The sequence below is a fragment of the Trachurus japonicus genome, chromosome 18, assembly GCF_045865225.1.
Source record: "Trachurus japonicus isolate A0001 chromosome 18, Traja_1.0".
Taxonomy (NCBI): domain Eukaryota; kingdom Metazoa; phylum Chordata; class Actinopteri; order Carangiformes; family Carangidae; genus Trachurus; species Trachurus japonicus.
In genome coordinates, this window is record NC_140924.1 from 30,074,627 (window position 1) to 30,098,530 (window position 23,904).

The 23,904-nt window shown below is 41.6% G+C and overlaps 1 protein-coding gene across 4 annotated transcripts in view; it reads left to right on the forward strand.

The window, feature by feature from the left end:
* adamtsl3 (ADAMTS-like 3) overlaps positions 1–23,904 on the forward strand; it is a 108,757-nt gene that overhangs the window by 76,061 nt on the left and 8,792 nt on the right. For all 4 annotated transcript variants that reach the window (XR_015038199.1, XM_085806238.1, XM_085806239.1 and 1 more), the window contains 13 exons: positions 3,179–3,224; positions 3,591–3,827; positions 6,625–6,751; positions 6,930–7,004; positions 8,581–8,738; positions 10,410–10,521; positions 10,746–10,884; positions 11,006–11,056; positions 11,334–11,538; positions 12,443–12,590; positions 12,701–12,785; positions 18,096–18,418; positions 20,844–20,973. Coding sequence is in view for 3 of the 4 variants with exons in the window: in XM_085806238.1 (XP_085662364.1) it covers positions 3,179–3,224; positions 3,591–3,827; positions 6,625–6,751; positions 6,930–7,004; positions 8,581–8,738; positions 10,410–10,521; positions 10,746–10,884; positions 11,006–11,056; positions 11,334–11,538; positions 12,443–12,590; positions 12,701–12,785; positions 18,096–18,418; positions 20,844–20,973 (1,836 nt within the window). In the remaining variant the exon portion in view is untranslated. The remainder of the gene's footprint in view (positions 1–3,178; positions 3,225–3,590; positions 3,828–6,624; positions 6,752–6,929; positions 7,005–8,580; positions 8,739–10,409; positions 10,522–10,745; positions 10,885–11,005; positions 11,057–11,333; positions 11,539–12,442; positions 12,591–12,700; positions 12,786–18,095; positions 18,419–20,843; positions 20,974–23,904) is intronic.

Below are 23,904 nucleotides of genomic sequence, written 5' to 3' on the forward strand. Positions count from 1 at the left end.
GGCACGCCACAGCTGTGTTTAGGGTCTGTGTTTAAAGGCTAAGGTAGTTAAAAGTGAATTCTCTCCAAGGCAATGAATTGTCTAATTACCCTGTGCCTGGCACCACGTTTATGTCTCTGACATTACAGTATAGGGCACCACCCTCTGTGTGGCCGGTGCTAACAACACCCTCCTTCTCTACTCTACCACTCAGATTAGATCAGATCCAAGACTTTGAAATGATCTAGAATCATCGAGGCAGAAAAAAATAGAAAAGAGAATAAAACAAAAACTGTGAGCAAATCTTCAATTCATCATTGTTATGGAAAATATAGCTGTATCAAGTGGTATTAGGAATCTAAAGCAAAAATATATGACATATAAGTTTAAAACTTTAGGCTTCATCCTCAGTGGAAAATGTCTATAAAGAATAGTCATGACAAGATATCCAGAGTATGTTGATTTATTAACTGAGGACCAACCAAATGACTCAAGATCCAAATGTTTGGTGGATGCTATTATATGGAGATGGTCACTGCATTGTCAAGTCATTACAATGAAGAGTTTATCTTCTTAGGTGCAGGGAAGTGCTCATCAGATTTGAGCTCATTTGAGAAAAGCAGGGAGATAAAAAGAGAGAAAGAGAGATGAATGTATCTGAAGGTCAAGTTTTATCATGCTAAATGGAGAATCCTCATCCTCTAAAGGAGCATGAATGTGCAGTTAGTCTATCCATACCCATTTAATTCTTTATTTCGTATGTGTGAGAAGGAACTTGTCCAAAAGAAGTTACAAAGGACACCACAGAAACATCAGGATTCATCATCAGGGGAAGACAAACATCTGATGAAAAAGCACTATAGAACACTTCATGGATATGACAAAGTGTTAAGGACAAATTTCAGATGGTGGCAAAAAGTGTGGATGAATAAAAGGTCACTGAAGTCATTAATGACCCAAATGGGGACCGTAAACATTTCGAATTTCATAACACTCTGGGCAACTTACAGGAACATTTCACTGTGGACCATAGAAGAACAAAGGAGTGCCTTTTTCTGATTTTGCTTCATCTTTTTCAACTTTTCCTTCTTAGATGTCCCGAATGCTCCCAGTTTTCCCAAACCGATCAATGGCCGAGCTCACGGCATCGGCATATTTTAGTCATTACAAAATCGGCCACATTTTCATTTGCCGACTTGCCTCAAGTGTATCAATATTATGGCAAAGGTTATGGAGCTTTGCCTGCAATTACTTTCAATCTAGCAAGAAGAGTTGATGACACATATATGGGCCAGACAAATTTTACTGCATATCCAGCATTATAAGGAGTTATTACTATGAATTTTTCATGGTTACAGTGGATTTTAGTTCTTTTCTTTTCTGAAGATGAGGTTATTGGCCTGCTCTGGTAGTTTTACTCTATGTGCACTCTTGTGTGTTGTTAGCTGAGTAGCAAACTTTGTGTAGTTGTGTCTTTTTTGTGTATATTTGGCAGAAACGAGCAGGGTCATAGTCTGTGAGTTATGTATTACGTGCTCCAGGAATTTTGATATTTCAACCAAGTCGTTTTTCCCTAACCTGTGATGACGCCATGATGAATCCCAAGTCCAGGCCCTGCTTCTGCTTAGCCTCCACTTTGTAGCTTGCAAAGTCAAGAGGAAATGAAAAGGGAAATTCATTTTATTCCCTGTGCCTCCTTTTTTTTTTCAACGTCTAGATTATATATTGCTCCTCCCAGCGTGATTTTCCACACGGATCCAGATCTTTGCTACCTGTCTTTCAACTCTTGGTCTTTGAAAGTCTCTTGTTTGGGTTGAAGCCCCATGACCTGCTGTTTGGCTTGGCAGAGAGGACCGTCTGAATTTGTCACAGGGTCTAATGTTCTTGCCATGCCACACGTTCCACATTCACTCCCTCTGCTCTCTGGAATAATATTGTAAAAATCCTTAAGCCCTCGTTCATCCGTGAGTCCAAACTCTGCAACGTTGCCTCCAATCATGATTCCAGATTAGCTAAGGGCCCGTGACACTGGAATTCCTCTTAAGTTTCCAAACTCCAAAGAATATCCTTTGATTAGTTTCCACTGGGGTCTTGGATAATTGGCCTATCATAGTCACCATCAATGGTTTATCATCACTCGGCATCAAAGCACAAAGGAATCCTAATTTTCAGTAAGTGGTTAGCTCCATAATTTGGGCAAAGACACTGCAGACTGTCATACACCGAGTCGTGATCCAAACTGCTCCAATCTCTTAAGCAGACACAGACTGGAGGACTCTGCTGTGTCTGCTTTACTGCTGTATGTGTGGTACTAATGGTTATAAAGCAAGGATTTATTTAAAGACTCGTCACCAGAAGAAATGAGGGAATATATTGCATTTTCTGTACCTACTGAGTCCTGTTTTCCATTTTCCATTTTCCATTTTTGTCTACAGCTTAAATCCTGGATATTTGAAAGTTTAAGTTTTCCTTTGTTTTGTTTTTTTTGTTTGCGTTCCAAGAAAGCTACACTAGATTGAGATCAACTGATCAATTAGTTGAGTGCATGTTTGAATGCTAACATGCTAAACTAGGTTGGATGACAGTGGTAAACATAATTGCTAAACATAACTGAGTTAGCATGTTGTGGCATTGTGGGCTGGCCAACAATAGCATGCTAACGTGCTAAATTAGATGGTGACCATTGTACTGTAAACACGACCCAGTTAGCGGGATAGCGTTGTGAGCAGATTAGCCTTTAGCTAAAAAAAAAAAATTGTTTTATAGAGTTAAGGATGTTAAAGGAAAGGATGCTGGTATTTGTAGTAAAGGTGGAAATCCAACACTCTTATTATAAAGTTTATTGACGATGCAGTAGCCTAATTTACAGTTGTAACACCATTGTTACACACAAGGCACAACAACCAGTTATATCATAATTTGCTACACCCCCCTCCCCTTCTGAAACGATATAGGCTACACTTTTCTATTTATGTATAGTCATACTGTGTGAATTAGACTTCAGTCTCAACATATCCACTTTTGTGGGCTGCCAAACCATGACTGTAGGATTGCATTCACTGCTCAGCAATTCAATTAGATAATGAAAGTCAACGGTTGAAATACCAGCCAGCAGGTCACTGGTGTGCATTGTGGTTTGTTTTATCATCCGCCCCCAAAGCCAGTACACCCACATTTTATTTTATTTTTTCTCCTGCAGGACCTGCGAAGGGCAGAATATCAAATATCGCACTTGCAGTAATGTGGTAAGTTTAGCAAACTCATCTTTATGTAATGGGTGTCAATAGAGCTTTCAAGTGGTTTTCTCTTGAGACATACTGGGACGGCAGATTGTGATTGAAAAGCCAGTGAGGTGGAACTGTGAAAATATTTTCAGGATTTATGGTTATGGGGTGTAATTTTATGATCTAGGATCAAATGTTGTGAGATCTTTGTGGTGGGAAACATCAAACCCCCATTGTTTTCATTTAAACTGGTATTTACATGTAGCGATCACAAAGTCAATCACTAAGATCTGTGATGCTAAGAGTCTTCTGCACACATGTACATTATCAATTGAGTGTGCAGATCAGTAAAGTGTCTGTAACATTGTTGTTGTCTGTGACCCTCAGGACTGTCCTCCAGAGGCCGGAGACTTCCGTGCCCAGCAGTGTTCGGCTCATGCAGACGTGCGATACCAGGGTCAGTACCACGAGTGGCTGCCTGTGTACAACGACCCGGACAACCCCTGCGCCCTCAAATGCAAAGCCAAGGCTTCAGGCCTCATGGTGGAGCTGGCACCCAAGGTGCTGGATGGGACTCGCTGTTACACTGAATCCTTGGACATGTGTATCAGTGGAGTGTGTCAGGTAGGTAAAAAAAACTTTTTTTGTCTTCTGCCACTTATGAATAATCATTTATTTATTTTCATTTATCTCAGGGTATCTGCAGGGTCTTGAAAAGTATTAAAAGGTGATAAATCAATTTGGGGAAAATTAAGACCCTTAAAAAGTATTTAGAAGTCTTTTCATGACTTTATAAAGTCTTAAATTTTGAAGGTATTTTTTCAGAATTAGCTGTCCAAGAGTCCTAAAAAACATTGTAAAAGTGTGTGAATTTATTAATTTTATTAAAAAACAAAGATGAACCGGTACATAAAAAAGAAAAGAAGATTGTTTTTTTTGTTTTTTGAGAGTGGAGCAATGTTTTTTTTCTTTTGTTTTTTGATAAACTTTGCCTTATCCCAGCCTATTTTGAATTCTGTAGCATCATAGTGGTCTATAGTCTTGATCACAAACTAAAACTGTTACGTTAAAAGTGTCACTGATGTAAATTGTTACCTACGGCTTGAAGTGGCGGTGAGGTATTGAAAAATATTGAGAAGGTCTTGAAAAAGTCTTAAAAAGGTATTAGGATTAACTTCAAGATTCCTGTATTTATGGTGCGTTCCAGGCAGGCTTTTTAACCCGTAAATCACGACTTCAAGTCACCAGTTACGAGTTTGTAGCGTTCCAGGCAAGTTACGAGTTACTAACTGGGAACTGGGAGTAGGTCGATCTAGTACGAGTTCACAGGTGGGAAGTTACGAGTTTGACTGTACGTTCTAACAGGTAACCATAGGAACAGGTTGGAAAAACACGAGTTACGGGTTGCCTGGAACGCACCAATACCCTGTATCTATTGCTGACATCACAATGAGCCAATTACAGACTCACAATATATTGAGAAGACAAATTGGACGTGACCTGGTGAATCCTCACTGTTTCAGTGTTTGCAACAGTGTTTGTGATGTTGGCAAGACAGATTTCTTGGAAACTAAAACATGATATACAGTAGATAAATTGCGATTAAGAAAAAAAGTGACTTGCCAAGTAAACTCAACAGTATGTTGTGAGCAGCCACAGGCTTCGATTAAACTGAATCCGCTCTTGGACAAATATTAAGTGCGTGGAAATATTTATGCTGCTTGATGGAATAAAAGCACTCAAGTAATGAAACATCTGGCTTCAGCAGACACCAACCTTTTAGAATCTGTGACATTTATGAACGTGCATTTCAAGGGTTTTACAGTTTATAACCAAATACAATATCAAAACGGAATCGCAGCTTAAGGGGAGTTATATCCAAAACTTCATTATTATTTCATTTCTTTATATATTTATTTATCGATATAAACACAACAGTCTCTGTCATTACAGTGCATTTGGATGCAGAAGATGATAAGTGAACCAAAACTAATCTTGTAAACATCTTCGGGCTCAGCCTTATTTTGAAGTCAGCTTTCCTACTCATTATTATTATTATTATTATTATTCATAAAAATGGCCTCTGTGGTACTTCCCGCCACAGCAGGTGTCTCAGACTCACAGGATCAAAACAGCACCAGCCCCGCTGTTGCTGCTTTTAATTATCTGGAGTTCACAATAACATTACCTCCACTTTGTGAATGAAGCCTCAATGCAAGACGCTGATGCATGTCCCTGTGTGAGTGGTGTAGTTCAGCCACCAGCCAAAGTTCTGACTGCCCAATGATCCGGTCTGATGATTTATTTATAAAAGCGGACTGGAAGGGGTGCTCGGTGGCCGAGTTGGCAATGCCCAATGCATTGATCACAAGATTGATTCCCTGACTGTGCCACTTTCCTGTCTCTCTGTCAATTAAAGACAAAAATGCCCCAAAATATCTTAAACTGGACTGTAAGGATTGGAACCACCATGCATTGATTACATAGAACAACTTACAGTAAAACAAACATAGACCAACAATAGAAACTCTAACCAGCCCCCTTGGTCAGGCCACACCCACCTTTATCTTGATGTCATCCACACACCTGATGCTGTGAGAAATGTTCAAACTGCCTCTGTGGTAGTTCCTACTACACTTAGTGTCTCTGAGACCACAATTCGCCATGATGACACACACACATGCAGCTGGTAATAAATCTGAGACAACTCGTACACGGTAGGTTGACTTATGCTAACACCATGCCATCTGCTTTACAAATGAATACCCAATGAGAATAATAGTTGGGACTCTTCTTTTGACTGACACTCCAGGAAATAGTTTCAAATGCATTTTTTCCCGGTTGAATGGAAGTACGTCCCAAGGCATTGTGTGTGTGTGTGTGCAGAGACACACTAGGATTTCAATGAACTCTCTTACCATGCTTAGAATCACACTGTGGTTTTTGGGTTTTCTTACCGACAGAGGTTGCGAAAAACGCCATCAATCAAGTACGGTTGGTTGCAGATAGTATTTAATAGAAAACAGTGGGGAAAAAACCATGATCAGCTCAGAGGGGATGTTTCATGCTATCTTAATAAGACAAACAGCAGATGTGGTCTGAATATGGACGAAACCAGAGATGTTTGGATCATTTGATTAGAGCATTGACATGGTATGATGAAGAAATACATTCTTTTTGAATTTAGATTGAAGGTCTAACAGAACCAACATGTACTTTAACTGGGACTTGTTTTCATTTTTTCCTTGTGTTTCCTCTTTTCCTTTCATATTTTGGCACCAAACCCTAATATAGATTGAGTTCCATGTCTGGTCCTTTTTGAAAGCTGAAGCTTAAAGAGAAGGAATTCATTCATAAATCAGGTTAGTGTGTGAGTCTGTTGTTGTGTTTGTTTGCTGAGGTTCACCCCTTTGTGTTACAGATTGTAGGCTGTGATCATGAGCTGGGCAGCACGGCAAAGGAGGACAACTGCGGCGTCTGCAATGGAGATGGCTCGTCCTGTCGGCTGGTGCGAGGACACTACAAATCCCAGCATGCATCAGGAAAAAGTAAAGAGTCTATCTATCTATCTATCTATCTATCTATCTATCTATCTATCTATCTATCTATCTATCTATCTATCTATCTATCTATCTATCTATCTATCTATCTATCTGTTGTTTTTTTTTTAAGCAATTCATTATAAGTCCTGATTACATTTGTCTCTCTCTGTCTGTCCCACTCCAGCTGAGGACACAGTTGTCGTCATCCCCTATAAGAGTCGTCATGTGCGTCTGGTTCTGAAAGGCCCGGATCACTTGTGTAAGTCCTGGTAGGTCCAGGGTGCCCATCCCATCTAAAACAGTTAAACATGATATTTATATTTGGCAGTGTTTTTTTTTTAATTGCCAAATATTGCACTTACTTTTACTGCAGGCTACGATATTTTTTAATGATGTGTGATGCAAAAAGAATATTACTTTTTCGTTATACACATTATACTTGCCTGACCTCTCATAAATCTTTTTAATAAATATCTCACCCAAATAACATTCATTCAACATGATTAACCTTTTATTCCTGATAATAGCCAAATATATTACATTTTCTCATAAAGGCTGTTTTTAAACGTGGCTCAGGGAAGAATAACCAGAAGAGATATTTATTTCCCCCCTCCGCTCTGGCTCTGAGGAGACACAAAGCTTCCAGCAAATATCACTGATGTCAAAGTACTGGCACCAGAACTCCCCACTGAATCAAATCGATAACAAATGTTCCATCTCCGTACCTATCTTTTGCTCCACGGTTATTTTACACATCACTTCCTGAGCCAGGCTGAAAGCTCTTCTTTTTCTGAATGGGCAGATTTTTTCATTAAATATTTCCCTCACTTCTTTTTTTGGCCAAGGGCACTTAAATTGTAACCATCTGTCGGCAGATGATGACGGCTGCTGGTTCCTGCTTGTTCCTGTGCTTCCCCCCGTTGTTTTTGTTTGAATGTGTTTGCTGGATTCGCACAAGACCCGGTTAGGCCAAGGTTGAAGTGAGGTCCAACGGTGGAAAAGCTCACTGCGGTGCTGGCTTGCCTGCAGACCTAACATGCCAGTGCCAAACTTGGTCTCTTTGCCTCTCAGCACCACTAGGATGAAATTCATCCTTTTCTTGATATTTGAATCACTTCCTCTGATTTATTCGGTCACATTACACGTTAATGGTGAAAAAGAAGGTGGGAAATGATTGTGAGAAATCAAAGAGGAACTGAACTGGTGAAATGGTGGACATACTTAAAGGGATAGTTCACCCAAAATTGAAATTGCACTCATTATCTACTCACCCTCATGTGGACTAAGGGCTGGGAGAAGTTTCAGAGTCCTCTATGGCTTCTCTGAGTTACAGGGGGTCTCGACGTAACAGTGCAAGCTCCTCTTCCCGGTTCGTCATATTTGGACGAACCAGGGTCTGTTCTCTTCCCAGTTCGTCCAGATATGACAAACCGGGAAGAGGAGCTTTGAGAAGCTTCTGCTACAAAACAAGCTTGAAATATAGACTTCTTTAATTTTTTTCGGGACAATTTCGCATTTCTGGGCTTCAATACAAGACGGACATTACATACGAGCAGCATGGAGGTATTTGGATGTTTTTTGGTGTGTCTTTTTGTTACGAAGACAGTTGGTATCCATTTGCAACCGTTATATGGACATGCACTGCTACGCCGAGACCCCCTGTAACTCAGAGAAGCCACGGAGGACTCTGAAACTTCTCCCAGCCCTTAGTCCACATGAGGGTGAGTAGATAATGGGTGAAATTTCAGTCTTGGGTGAACTATCGCTTTAACTCTACCATCTGATCTCAATGTGTCCATCCATTGCTCTAGTTGTCTACTGTGTTTCCTCTTCAGATGTGGAGAGTAAGACTCTACAGGGGTTGAAAGGTGAACTGCTCTTAGATACAACAGGCCAGTACCACCTGGAAAACACCACCTTGGATTACCAGAAACTTTCTGACAAGGAGATCCTGAGAATCACCGGCCCACTCGGAGCAGACTTCACTGTCAAAGTAAGAGCTTGAAGGTTGCACTAATCATTGTTTACGATTACATGTTAAGCATTATGATTATCACCTCACCTCCCTCCTCAGGTCCCTTTGCTGAAAACTATACAATAAGTCAGTGTCCCTCAGCTGTTTGTTTTGGTTTTTACAGCCCTCAGCTTTTCAGTTTTGATTCACTATCAGCGCTCAGATCAGCTGTGTTCAGAGGAACTCCCAGTGCACTACCTGCCCCGAGTGAAACAGTGGAGCATTTAGCAGCTATGGAGGCAGATGTGTCTCTCAGGAGTAGGTGGAGCCAGACCGAGGCTCAACTAGACGGAGTACTGGAGCAAATCGCTGTAAATATTGCTCATAACTGCAGGTTTATCATATCAGTGTCTGCCCCCAAGTGGCCAATAAAAGTCAGTTATTGCTGGTTGGGTTGAGCATCTTCTTTAAACTTTCTTTTCTTTTCTTATTATTGAAGTCAAACCATCAGCCTTCAGCCTCGGTCTTCTGAACATCTCACATCACAGGGATGCTTTTGTTTTTTCTGTTCCGCAGCTCAACTCAGAACTGTAGTTTTTGTCAGTGTGGAGCTCAGAAAACGGTGCGCTGCAGCCAAAGTGCACTCTGATAAGTTCTTGTTTCCATGAACTCCTGGTGAACTCCTGCGAGTCATTTAGAGTCCAGAGCAGATTTGATTTCGGATGTTTAGATTTAAAGATATCAGAGCATGTGTGAGCCAATTAGATATTAAATGCAAATGACTTTTTTTTTTTTTTGCTGTAGTGCCTTCTCTGTGGCAGTCAGTATATTTCTGAAGTACTGTGTCATACAGTGATAACAATACTATCAGAAATTCAGTAGTGGAACAGTGTTTTTTTTTAATTTCTTTTCTTTCTTTTTTTTTTTTACGATGCAATGACACAGTGGCTACAACATCGTTTTCTGTATTGTATTCACACACATTCTCAGACGAGGGCCAGAGGTTGGACATTAAAAATTATACAAGCCTCAGACCAAGGAAATGCCTGTAAAAACTTCCACCCTCATAAACATGAGTCAGGATCGGACAATAAATAGGAAGTGAGGAGACAGAAATCTGAGAAGCTATAAATGCGTAATTTTCTAATCTGTTAGGAGGCAGACGGCCAACTCATATCGCAGCGCTGGAAGATTGGGCAAATGGAAAATTATATTACAACAAAAGTTTCCAGAAAGTCTTTCTCCTCTGAACACATGGATGTGAATGAGTCAGAGTGGAGTTTGATTTATGCATCTAATAGGTATAATCTGTTTGGGGGCATTTCCACAATAGGATGTTTGCTTAAATTTGAAACTTTACAAAATCTCCTCCACAAAAGAACCAGAAAAACCAATGTCTGAAGAAATTGTGTGTCTGTGACAGATCCTGTCCGGAGCTGTGTTGGACTTTTAGGGGAGAAACTGACATTTCAAGTTCCTCAAATTACTCCATTGTCTGCATGTGGAAAAAAAACATTACTAAATGGATTCTAGCATTTTCCAGCCATGTGCTGCACTGTACACTATCTGAAGAATAGTTCTTTTTGCTTTGCATAGGAGAAGAAAAATAACTTGACAGCAGAAACAGCAAATGATTGCAGCTCTATTTACTTTCTATACAGATCATCTAGGAATATTTTGACAGTCGTTCCCTAAACACTGTTTCTGCAGGTGCTGTTTGCCAGCGGAGTAGACAGCGTGATCCAGTACATCTACTACCAGCCCATCATCCACCGCTGGAGAGAGACCGACTTCTTCCCCTGCTCTGTGACATGTGGTGGAGGTAGGAGAGCAGTGGTGCTGCTGGCATTACAACAGTGCACTTGGCTAATAATGTTATTGGCAATTCAATCATTTGCCAAGTGATTAATAACTGTGATGCTGACAGGTTTTGACAGATAAAAGCTTTGACTCTTTGATCTAAGACTCCAGTAAACGTTTCCCCGAGTATCAGTTTCTGTTGCTTTGTTGAGGGGGGTGCGATATCTGACGATGCCTCGTCCGCAGGTTACCAGCTGACCTCAGCAGAGTGCTTTGACATGCGCAGCGGCCGGGTGGTTGTGGATCAGTATTGCCATTATTACCCAGAGAACGTCAAACCTAAACCCAAACTGCAGGAGTGCAACATGGAGCCTTGTCTGGCCAGGTTAGAGACCAGACCTCTAATGATATTTGAGTTTTCCTGTACATTCATCCAAGTTTATGATGAGTCAGCAGCAGATTGAATCTTCTGAACTCTGCTTTCCTTGATTGGTTTGACCTTTTAGTGATGGCTACAAGCAGATTATGCCATATGACCTCTACCACCCTCTGCCCCGGTAAGTAGGCAGTTCTTTCATCCTTTGCACAGTTTTATAGTTATACATTATGCATATCTAAGTTTACAGTTTTTTATTTTTTCTCTCTATTTATTCTATTTTAGCATTTTATTCATAACATATGTATATACATAATTTCATAAGGATGTTATAGTGTAGATTTAACAGTATATTGCTCTTCTATGCCCTTGTATTATATGAATGTCTGCGCTACTGGATACTTGAATTTCCTTTGGGATCAATAAAGTGTCTCTAAGTCTAAGTTTTACAATAACAGATGGGAGAGCAGCCCCTGGACCGCATGCTCTACTTCCTGCGGCGGAGGCATCCAGAGTCGCTCGGTGTCCTGCGTGGAGGAAGACATGCAGGGAACCATCACTCCCACCGATGAATGGAAGTGTCTCTACTCCCCTAAGACGGCCATCCTGCAGCCCTGCAACACCTTCGACTGCCCCACCTGGCTGGCACAGGAGTGGTCACCCGTAGGTGCTCTTTGTGACTCTGTCTGAATAGATTTAGCTCATTTTATTGTTTTTTTTTTAAGAGATGTTTCTTTGTGTTCTGCAGCTGTTAGCACCGGGCAAGTCAAATATTAGCGAATACTTCATTTGTCCTGGTCGTCTGCAGCTCCCTGCGGTGGGTCTTAATTAACCTTTGAGGTTAAGAGAAATAAAAAAAATGATTAATTTTCTCACAGGGGGAAACAAAAATATATTCACTCCACGTTCTGAGCTGTAATTCTGTCACCTCTGAGACGTCAAGCAGCGTCCTCAGTGTGAGGGCGACTCCTGCAACTGCTTGGAGCTTAAACACAACCTCGCTGTGTGATTAAGAGGAGCGCTTGCTAACCCCACTCCGAGCGTCCCACACCGCCCCTCGCCTTTGAACGCACCGTCCAAAACATACAAAGCTTTAATAAGAACCTTAAAGTCAGCAGCACACATGGAGTTCTTTAACTCACTGTGTGTGCTTATTCACGTCCAGGCCGTTGCACGTGGATCATTCTGACCGTCCTGGTTAGCGTATTTATTTGACAGAGTTGCAGTCAGTCAGTGCTCCGTATGACTTCCTCATGGGGATTTTTCAACCTCACCACTCACACAGGCGCAAGTAGAGGCCCTGGGAGTCAGATTTGTAGCCTCCTAAAATCCTGGGATGCTGTTTACCTTGCACATTCTTCCTTTGCCTTTAAATGCTTGTTTTGGCAGAGGAGAGACCAAGTTCACCCCTGAGCAGTGAGCTTTGGAAGGTCTCTTTCTTTAACCCCTTTAAGTCATAAGCGAAAGGCTTTCTGTTGAACACAGGCAGAGAGCCGGCCATGGGAACAGGGCTCAATACTTATCAGTTGATCAGTTCTTAATAGATTCTATCTGCTGTCGTCGCCAGTGCACGGTGACCTGTGGTCAGGGTCTGCGCTACAGGGTGGTGTTATGCATCGACCACAGGGGACTCCACGCTGGAGGCTGCAACCCCACCACCAAGCCCCACATCAAGGAGGAGTGTCTGGTCACCGTGCCCTGCTACAAGTCCATTGGTCAGCTGCTTTTTTTGTGTGTCACTTTTTAACCCCAAAATTTCTACTGATAAGTGAAATAACAAGTGTGTGATGTTAAAGCTTTGTCTTCTCTTGGTTGTTTGTTGTAGATACACTCCCAGTGGAGGCAAAGCCTGTGTGGCATAAGCAGGCCATAGAGCTGGAGGAGGAGATCACAGTGACTGAGGAGCCAACGTAAGTACCATAATGATATGCCACGTAGACAAAGGGATGGGATGCTGTGAAGATCACACTGGTTTCAACTCTACTATAGGTCTATAGGAACTGCAGTGGCATGCAAAAGTTTGGGCACCCCTGGTCAAACTTTCGGTAACACTTTATAATAAGTAATCCCATATGGGATGGGCCACAGTGGTGGCGTGACACGAAAAAAAAAAAAATCATTCATTCATACACACTATTAAGCATTAGTTAAGCATTAAATACTGAATTCATGTATAGCACTTTAATACTCATTATTAGTATGTAGTTTATAAACACAGTTAAAAATGTTTTACTCATAGGGTTAGGGTTAAGCACTCACTGTATTTATAAACTACATACTAATGAGTATTCATATTGAATAAATGAAGAATTCAGTCTTTATTAATGGTTAACTAATGATTAATAGTGTGTACTAATTATAAAGTGTCACCAAACCTTCTGTTAATGTGAACAGTAAAGCACATGGAAGATGAAATGATCACCAAAAGGTGTAAAGTTACACATGACACATTAGCCTTTACATTTTAAACAATGTATGTTTGTTTTTTGTTTTTTTCATCTTTTACATTTTCAAAATGACAGAAAAGGTTTGGGCCCCTTGCATTGTTAGTACCTAGGGGGGCTACTAGGTACTTACTATGCAGGGGGCACAAACCTTTTCTGTTTTCCTTTGGAATCTATCACAGCGTGTAAATACTAAATAACTTGTCTGAAGGCTTAGTCAAAGTTATTTGAGAGCTCAAGTCTCCTGGATTTACCATTCCCTTGCAGGCTACTTTGTTTCCCCTTTTCACTCTAAAATTGTAGAAAACAAAAAGAATACACTGATATTGCTTAAAATATTGCAAAAGAACCTTTCATGTTTAACTTTATACCTTTTGGAGATCATTTAATTTTCACAATTGCTTAACTGTTTACATTGACAGAAATTCTGACCAAACGTTTGCATGCCACTATATAAGTCTTTGTATTTATATGGCTCCCCATTTTCTCTGAATCCTACCATACTTGTCACTCACTTTACATAACCTGTTTGGAACCTCGGTTTATACAGTCAGAGGTGAGTATTGCACTGCTAAAGCTATGCAAGGCTCCTGAGGTGCACAACCCAGAAAAATCAGGAAAATTTTTACAGCAGTCATTTCCCCCTTTTAAAGGATTACTGTCACTCTGCAGGGGTAAAGGAGTAGAAGTCAGGTCCCAGATACAGAGTTTTAACAACAGTTTTCACAGTCCAGGGCTCAAGATTTACCTGGAGGTGAAATTGAAGTCGACAGGACGCAGTGCTGCCAAGAAAACCGCCACTGAATCGTGGTTGTGTTCACATCAGCTGCCATTTTCGTCAACCCGGTGTCAGAATGTACAGCTGCGGCTCTGATTTTTTTACGACACCAGTTTTAGCGACGTTCACACCTGCGACACGACCGGTTTAGTCTCGAAAAGATGAATTCACCCCTGGTTAATATACTAGGCCTCCAGTGCTCTGATGATTCAGTGAACATGTGCGTTGTCAGGTAGTTTTGCTGGATTAGGTTATTCCAGGTAACAGGGGAGCTGAATGTGAGAGAGAAAAAAACATATTTTGGGAAATGAGCTGTTCAGTCACCAGCTACCAGCATTACCTCAGCAAGGGCTCAGATGTTCCAGATGTTCTTGTCCCACATATCAACTGACTAATAAAGGCTGTCCTCTGAAGATGGACAACGCTTGGACTCTACCCAGTGTCTTGCATGACTTGTATTAGCGACCATGTTAGCCAGTTCAAAACATCTGTTGCTTTGACTTATCTTTGGAGCACAAGATGGGGGGAGAGAAAGAGAGAAAGAGAGAAAGAGAGGGAAACGCCAAAACATATGATTTTGCTCTAATGCGAAAAGAAAAAAAAAAGCATGTCTTTCCCCCAAAAGCACATAAATATGTGTGTATAATATGCAGTCATTCATAAGCCAACAACAATATCTGCCTACCATATGGGGCCAGGTTACGGATGTGAGAGGAAGGAGGAGGAAATTCCTGTGTTAGACTTATTGCACCTCCACTGCCAGGCCTTACTGCCCCCAACCACCACTGTGCAACTGCTTGAAAAATTAAACCCATATATGTCCCATAACTTGGCCAAAAGTTTTTCTTTTTTTTAATCCCACCACAACCACGAGTAAATAAAATATTTCCATTGATGGAAATTTAATTGATATGATTATAATGGAGCTTTGGCGGATATTACAAAACTGTGCTGTTTCCCCTCCGCGAATGAAATCAGGATTGTTTTTGAACTGACAGATGTATTTTAACTACGCATGAAGATAAACATTTCTGCGGGTTCGCTTGTTGACTTTTGTTGTTCCCGTTCCAAGGTCGAACTGCCGGTGATTCATTTGTTTGTCCAAAACACAATGAGTCCTTGAGCGCTCATAAAGAGCCAGGTTTGCTGTAATTATGAGCTCTTTATTGAGGCATCTTATAAAGCAGCAGGGAGTGCTTGTGTTGTGGTCACACTACTCAAGCAAGGAGGAATGCTGCGCGCCGCTGCACGCTGCCATGTTAGCGGTGCCTTCGCGATACACATACACACTGAGAGCAAATGTGATCTGTACGGTCACTCACAGGAACATCTGGGCTCTGGTGTATATATATGGCTGTCAATGGCTGGAATCACTGACTTCCCTTACTCATTTATTTATTGTATTTAAATGGGATGAGAATATTACAAATGAGCTAAAATAAAACTTTTACTTTTACAGTTGACACCATATCAAAACCATTAGATTAAAGACTAAAACATTAAAGTGAGCTACAATGGCAGGTTATTGTAGATTATGTAAAAGTGGAAATGATGCATTGTTCATACTCCCAAGGCTTTGTTCAGATCAGCTAAAAGAGATTCATAGTCAGGGGTCTTCAATGTTTATCAGGCCCCCTACTACTGTATATATACAGTATATTGTATAAAATTGTGTGTTATATTACCCTGGGCCTAGTGCGATGTATAAACATACCTTGTTATTGTGCATTCAATAGTACTAAGTATTGAAATAATACACAGGTTCATATATTCATGGCCGTGCCACTGCCATTTAGAAACAGACCTTGTTAAGGTACATTGTGTAGGAGTTACTCCCATTGTAAATCGCAAGCAAGTTCATCGTATTTTTCATGCTGCATTCACGTGAAATTGGGCAGACAGCAGACGGACGACAGCTGCTGCACGTAACGGCATAAACAAGCCTCTATGTAAACAAGTGGTCTGTTAGCACGAGGCAAAACAATACACGTGACAATATGTTGTCATGGTGATGTTGTATTGTTTACCTGACCCACGTTTTACCGGCTTTCTCTGGACTTCTGTGACTAAAATGACATCTGGTTTGTTACCGACGGCCGTCTGTCCGACTGCAGGTGAATGCAGCATCAGTGTAACGCTCCATTCCTCCTCACTGCGTTACCACGGTGACTTTTCACAGACGCCACCTCGACCTGAGCCGACAGCTCCGGTGTCTCCGCTGAGTTTCCGTGGTTTCCTACCGTCACGCTGCCACTGAACGTAAAAACATGGAGACACCACATGGCAGCCAGCACCGAGCTTACCCGCTCCATGTAGATATGAATGATATGAACGGCAAATTCAGAGCTTAAAGGAACACTTCACTTTGTTGATGGGGGGGATTACTGATTAATGAAAAACAGACTTTTGAATGAAATAATCGATTTTCGGGAATAGATAACAGGAGAAGTTACACAATGTCCCTTTAACTGATACCGATATCAATATCAACAATGTCTTTCAATTGCATAATAATCATGTGTACAAGCTCTTCTAATGTGGAAACGAAAAAATATTTTTTTACATTGTCCAATAAACCAAAGATTTGATGATCCCCCTGCAGTAGCCTACCTCTGTGGCCCCCCTAGGGGTCACGGACCATCTGCTCTAAGTTAGCAGTAGTATAACCATTCACATGTGCATATTCATATTCATTTCATATTGTTTGGACAGATCTGATTTAGTTTCATACAAAATTAGGCCGATACAGCCATTGTTTACAAGATTGTTGCTCAACAGTCATCTATCAGTCACTGAGTAATCATCTTTATTTCTGTGGATGTCATGATGTTTCAGGCCAGTTCAGCTAAGACTGATTTTGTCAGTGAAAGCGTTTGATCCAGCGGTCCTGGTCCACTCAGCTCGTGGTTTTTGAGCTCGAACCACTGTGTTTGCACATGTTGTGATGTTTTTGAAGATCATAAACTTTCCCAGCTGAGAAAAGGCAAAAATGGTGAGCTCAGCCCTGAGCAGGACAGCTGCTAGACGGCGCAAACATCAGGTCTGCCATTTAACACCCTGTAGTTATGATCAGATGCGTAACAGGGTGTAATGAGAACAAGTGAAGATCATAAAATGCAGACCTGTGTACAAAGGAACAAATAACATCTAATGAATCGGGTGAAGCCTCCGTCCTCCAATGTGTTCTACAGCCTTCAGCCCCCAATGTCAGCTTTTCATGAGTCACAACACACAAATAGCAACACATAATCATACACAAACCCTGTTCTGTCTTCACATTTCCATATTTGAATTTGAGAATTCCTCCACTGCTGCATCGGTTAATGAAGACAAGACTGACATCAAACAGCTTCGAAGATCTCCTCAAACACCAGCTCTAAACATCAATGGAAGATTTTTGGAAAACAGCATGATGTAGATTTCCCCTCCTTGATCCTTCCAATAACAGAGCTTTTAATTTTGGCCTTTGGTTTTTCATGTGCGATCCCCAGACAGTTCGATTTCCATTGAGAGCATCAATTGTATCTGAAGATCAAGTGGGATTGAGATGTCTTTCTGTCTCACGTGTTATTATTCTCTGTGAAAGCTATTGAAGGGGTGACAGTTCCCTGACAGGCCTTGGGGCGTTCATGAACACCAGCGATCTACAAGTATTTCCCTCTCTGATCTATTCTTTGAGATGAGGAAGGATGTGCATGAAAGCCGTTTTATCCGTGAATGGCTGATCCTAAGTCTTCACAGCTGTTCAATTAACTACAGCGGGATAAATACAAAGTCCTGAGTGAGTTTATTTAACTGCAGATGCCTGAAGTCTATACACAGGTGGAACGCTAAAGGCCTTGCTATCAAAACTGCTTTCTAACACTGCAGTCTTTATCAAATCAGATGGGATCTACATTCCTAAGCTTGTTTGTATAGGTACGTGATGGATACTTCCTGAATGAACTGTATGCTGTTTATTTTAATATGTTGGTCTGTGATGGATCTCTCCGCTCCAGCTTCATCCCCGGTCCCTGGCAGCCCTGCAGCAGGACCTGCGGCGCCGGAACCCAGCAACGGACCGTCAAGTGCCAGGTGCTGCTGTCCTTCTCCCAGACCGTCGCCGACCTGCCCGACGACGAGTGCGAGGGGGTCAAACCGGCGACGAGGCAGCCCTGCTACCGCACCCCGTGCTCCGGGGTGTTGGGCCAGGGAGAAGGAAGCAAAACGGAGGGAGAGGAAGAGGAAGAGGAGGAGGAGGAGAGCGAGACACCTGAAAGAGAGGAGCTGCACGACTGGGAATATGAAGGGTTTACCGAGTGTTCGGAGAGTTGTGGCGGAGGTATGAGTCCCTGCTTCCATCTAGTACTGATATACCTTAGCACAGAGGTGTCAAACGTGCGGCCCATGGGCCAAAACTGGCCCGGCAGAGGGTCCAATCCGGCCCTCAGGATGAATTTGCAGCAATGGGAGTGCCGGCAAAGCAATGGTTATTTGCTGAAAACATCTTAAAGGGATAGTTCATCATTTTTGGCAAATTGGCCCATTGCCATAATCCCTATTGTTTATTGAGGATCCCCATTAGCCGATGCACAAACGCTAGGCTAGTCTTCCTGGGGTCCCTATAGTCCTAGAAGTAGGTTCGTTACCTGTAATTGTCAGTACAAACTATTTTTTTTTTTATTTTTTTTTTTTATTATTATTATTATTATTATTTTTTTATTTCAAAAACGCTCTGGTGGACAAGTTGTGACCTGCATATTCACCACGCTATGAGATAATACAATAACATTATGGCAATGGGCCAATTTGCCAAAATGTTGAACTATCCCTTTAATAGTGTGATAAAACAAAGGGAAAAATTCAAAGTTCTTTTTATTTAAAGGTTATCATGCTATTATTTCACTGGTCCGGCCCACTTGAGAGCAGATTGCGCTGTTTGTGACCCCTAAACTAAAAATGAGTTTGACACCCTTGCCTTAGCATATCAACATGCTAACATTTACTAAGCAGCAGAGCGAAGGGGAATCTCATTAGTTTTGCAGGTATTAATACTTAAACCAAAGCATAGTGTTTCAGCTTCTTATGGTAATGCTTATTTTGTTGCATTTCAGCACACATTATCCCACACAATCCTCCATTTAACCCACAAATGAATATTCCTCAGTTTGAATGTGGCCTAAATCCTGAGAGCGGACCTCCCTCCATCACCGTTATTGAGTTTGTCCCAGTTTCTATATTTAAGAAGAATGAGAAAAGTCACTGCAGTAACCGATGATGTTATGTCAGCGGATGACTAAAGCCGTTACGGGCTTTGAAGTAGGTTATATGATGTTGGATGATAATAGATGGAATACCATCCATTTAGCCCTAAAGGTCATACGTCAGCGGCTCTCGCAGCAGAAGCGAGCGCGGCGGCAGACAGAGACAGCTTTCCTAAACATCCTGCCAACATTCATTGAGGTCCACTTTAATCTCCCCACCTCCACATCCAAACATGTACGCCTGCGATCTGCGTCGGGGTGTTAATGTCTGCTCTGAGTGAGCATGTGTAACTTAATTTCTGCACATGGGCGTAGGTCTTTCGTCGTTGTCGTCGTCTGTGTGTATGTGCGCTCGCCCAAACCCAACAAACTCCCCATGCAGGGATGATTACAGACTGGTATCGGGTGTCACACACACATACATACACACACACCCTGAGGGCTGCGCTCCTGTGGACCATCACACCACTGTGGCGTTTGAAGTGCCTTGCCTCACTGTTATTGTCCCCAACATTGGAAGCAGACTCCAAGATTTATATTTCGTTGCTTTTAACATGAACTGACATCACACCCTTAAAGGGATAGTTCAACATTTTGGCAAATTGGCCCATTGCCATAATCCCTATAGTCATAGCAGTAGGTTCATTACCATTAATTGTCGGTGCAAGCTATTTTTAGAACGGCGGAGCAGAGTCGTGAGCTGCTCAGAGCTACGCTATGGAGGCTCATGGGATTTCTTGGTTTCTCTCATCAAACTCATCAAATACACAATGCAACAACTCCAAAACGCTCTGGTGGACAAGTTGTGACCTGCAGTTGTTTTCAATGCAGAGACTGCTTGTCGAAAAACTGCCACCAACGGTCAGTGGTTTTGCATGAATTTACCTTGAAAACAACTCTGTCTGGTAACGTTCTGTTATTATTTCATAGCGTGGTGAATGTGAAGGTCGAAACTTGTCCACGAGAGCATTTTGGAGTTGTTGGATTGTGTATTTGATGAGTTTGATGAGGGAAACCAAGAAATCCCATTAGCCTCCGTAGCGTAGCTCTGAGCAGCTCGCGGCTCTGCTCCGCCTTTCTAAGAATAGCTTGCACCGAGAATTAAAGGTAACAAACCTATTCCTAAAACTATAGAGATTATGGCAATGGGCCAATTTGCCAAAATGTTGAACTATCCCTTTAAAGTTTATCCACAGGTTTAGGCAGTTGCCACATTGCTCTGATCTGTACTCTGTTCTCCCATCAGATACAGCCACTGCTTGCTGTTATTGAGGAATCTAATGTCTGGGATGCTTCAGTGTAGTGTCTGCTTGCAATTTTCTATGCTCCATATGTGTGTGAATGTGATAATATGTGAATAAGGGATGCCTAACAAGAACAGTGTGTGTTTGCATCCTCCTAAGAAGAAAAGGAGACGGCAAGCATGTATGTAATGAACACTACGTCAGTGCTGGTGGCTCTTTGTTCATCCCCTCTTTCCACTTTGCTGCTGTTGAATCCCAGGTGTGCAGGAGGCTGTGGTGATCTGCCTGAACAAGCAGACCAGGGAGGCAGCAGACCAGAGCCTGTGTGTGAGCTCCCGTCGACCCCCGCAGCTCCTCCAGGACTGCAAGACTCAGCCCTGCCCACCCAGGTACGGCAAAATAAAACCACACACAAATCAGACCTCCACATCATTTGTTTAAATTGTTTACGCATGAACAATAAAATAGACTTGATTGATGGATGCCATAAAAAAAACGAAGAGGAAATGTGTTTTCGGAAAAAAGGGGTTTGGCTGCATCCACGGAGCAAATATTAATTAAAAGCAGGACGAAAATCTGGCTGTGCACTCTGTGGGTTTGCTAAGACTGCAACCCAGCAAAATATGCAATTCTAAGAGGTCGGGACATTCGTGCACCATTTTCTAGAGCCCTGATGCACCCTGGGTCCTGCACCTGAAACCACTTAGCTCTCAGACTCGGATCAAAAAACACACATCACTCCAGCTGAATCAATGAATCTCTCCTAAAAACTGCTTGTGTACAAAAAGATTTTTAAATCCTTCTAATCCGCCTCATTATCCATCTCAGCTTAAACCACTTAGACCAATTAAATCGCCATTTAGGCCACTTCTGTTCAAGAGATACGGAGGCAGGAGGACAGAGATGGATGGCCGTATCACTGAGGGCAGGAAATGAAGGCAGAGAGACGGCGTGTGGAGCCTGGTCACAATCAGACACAGTGCAGATCAGATGTCGGTGGCGGTGATACCAGCTCAGCTCAGATGTCAAACTGTCCTTGGAAGAACTTTTCAGGATTATCTTTTGGGCTGTTGAGTGAACATGGTGGAGGCCTAACACAACAACACCTCCACTTGGCCCTTTTATACTAACAGTACAACTACATGTCATAATGACAAATTGTGCGCATTAGTGAGGAGGATAAAAAATATCAAGTTTGTCTTAAGTTGATAGGACTGGGAAGCTGAAATGATGAATACATTTACTGAATGTCATTAAATTACTTGCATAAAAACAAAATTTGCAGTTGGAGAAATGTCCGACAGCCACTGAAAACATACAGATTCATCCAGGAGTCATGAGTGATCATGAAAATTCAATGGATAAGCAATTAGTTCTTTTATGCATGTGATGGAAATTCATGGATCTGGTCAGAAGCTTTGGAGAAACCTTGTGGCTGATAAAAGTGGAGAAAGTTTCCTGTGGTATGAAGTTATTAACTTGATAAGTGAGGATTTCACTAAAACGATTGTGAATCATCCCTGGAAACTGGAAACCTCTGAGCATTCATACTAAATTAAAAGTTGAAAGAAACTAAAAGTTAAAAGAAATGCAACGAAGATGTGCTACAGTAAGTAACATGTTCTTCAAAAGAAATTTTAGTCCTAGTTTTGTGCTCTCTTCAGTTCATCCACCCATCATCCGGTGGACGTCAGTCCGGGAAAACAGCGGATGAGCAGTGTTGAATTCCAGAGGTGGAATTGTAAATGTTAACTGCTTTTTTTTTTGTAAAACAAGCACACAGGATTCATCAGAATTAAACAGCATAATACCATGTTGTTTAAAATATGTGAGCCGTGGCTAAACGGTGAGTGGATTTCGCGGTAGGCCACACGTTTCAAGTTAACACCGTGTGCAGTGTCGGTATCCCACCACTCACACTCCGGTCTGAAAACTCAGAGGCTTGCAGCCTGCCCTTGACTGTTTTTCCAGGCCTTGAGTCTTGTTTTCAGGCACAACAAACGCTGTATTGGACGTATTTCCTTTGGCCCTTTACTACCTCCCTGAGGCCTCCTCACCCTCCCATATTAAGCTACACTCTTTGGATACTGTTCCCTCTGAGGGGAAGCAGCCATAAGATTTGGCTTTGGGTATAGCACTGCTCCAGAAACAAGCTTCATTCCCAATTCTCCTCAGTCCCTGGACCCCTGAGTAAATACGAATAGATTTGAAATATCACCTAATCTGTCAAGTTAAAAATCGCTGCCATCTTGGTCAAAGCCAAAACCATTAGGTGTCTTTAAAGTCGTAGCGACTAAGCAGACACATGCCACTTTAGTTTCAAGATTAGAATAAAAATGCCAAGGTATCTCTGATGCTGGATTGATCACCGGGTCTGAAACTGTGTCCGACAACAGCATGAATATTGGTCCATGTAGGTATTTGGGAAAATGTGGGTGAAGAAGTAAACGCCAGAGGGAAATCTCAAATATCTCTGAGCCTTAATGTATCAGGACTCAGCCCTATGAATCACTCTTTTTGTTTTCACTCGTGTTCACTTTCATGAATTTCACTTTCATGAACTTACACATTCATAAGACTGCAAATGTGTCCTCTCTTGGGATTGGAAAAAAAACTTCAAGTACTCCGACTCTCTGACTACACTCCTTTATATGTTGGAGAATAGGTTACACAGATGTACACGCAAAGAATGAAGAATGGCCATCAGTCAGGGTCTGTCATGATCCACGTCTTTGAATTTAAAACTAATCCGTCTATATCATTAACAAGCAAATACAGGTCAGATTCAGTAGAGGAACTATAACCCAGTGTTGAACTGGTTTAAAGAAATCAACTTAATATCTGCCCAAAGAACTAAAGAACATGTGATTTAGTACATTATTTACCCTTAGACCCTGCAAGGATGTTTTGAGTCCTTGCCTGTTACATTATTGAGCGGCATTTTGGCTACAACCATGCTATGTGGTTAGATTGTTGTTAGATTTAAGTAAAAAATCAATGAGTCCTTAACAGGGCGAAAGGGATTTTTTTTACTTAAATCTAACACTACAAAAAAAGTAAAAATGCATAAAAACTGATATTTTCCATAAACATTGTCTGACCTCAGACAGTTGTAATCATGAAAAGAAAATCCATCTCTAATTCGAAAATATCTCATTTTTGGACCGTTTTTGTATAGAAATGAGTGTACATCACAGAAACCGGCCTGTAAAGGGTTAATTAATTAATTTTATTGTTTGAAATTAACAGTCATGATAGGAGAGAAGTTAAATAACATAACAAAAACATCTGTAAGGGTTAAGATTTAGTAGATGATCAAC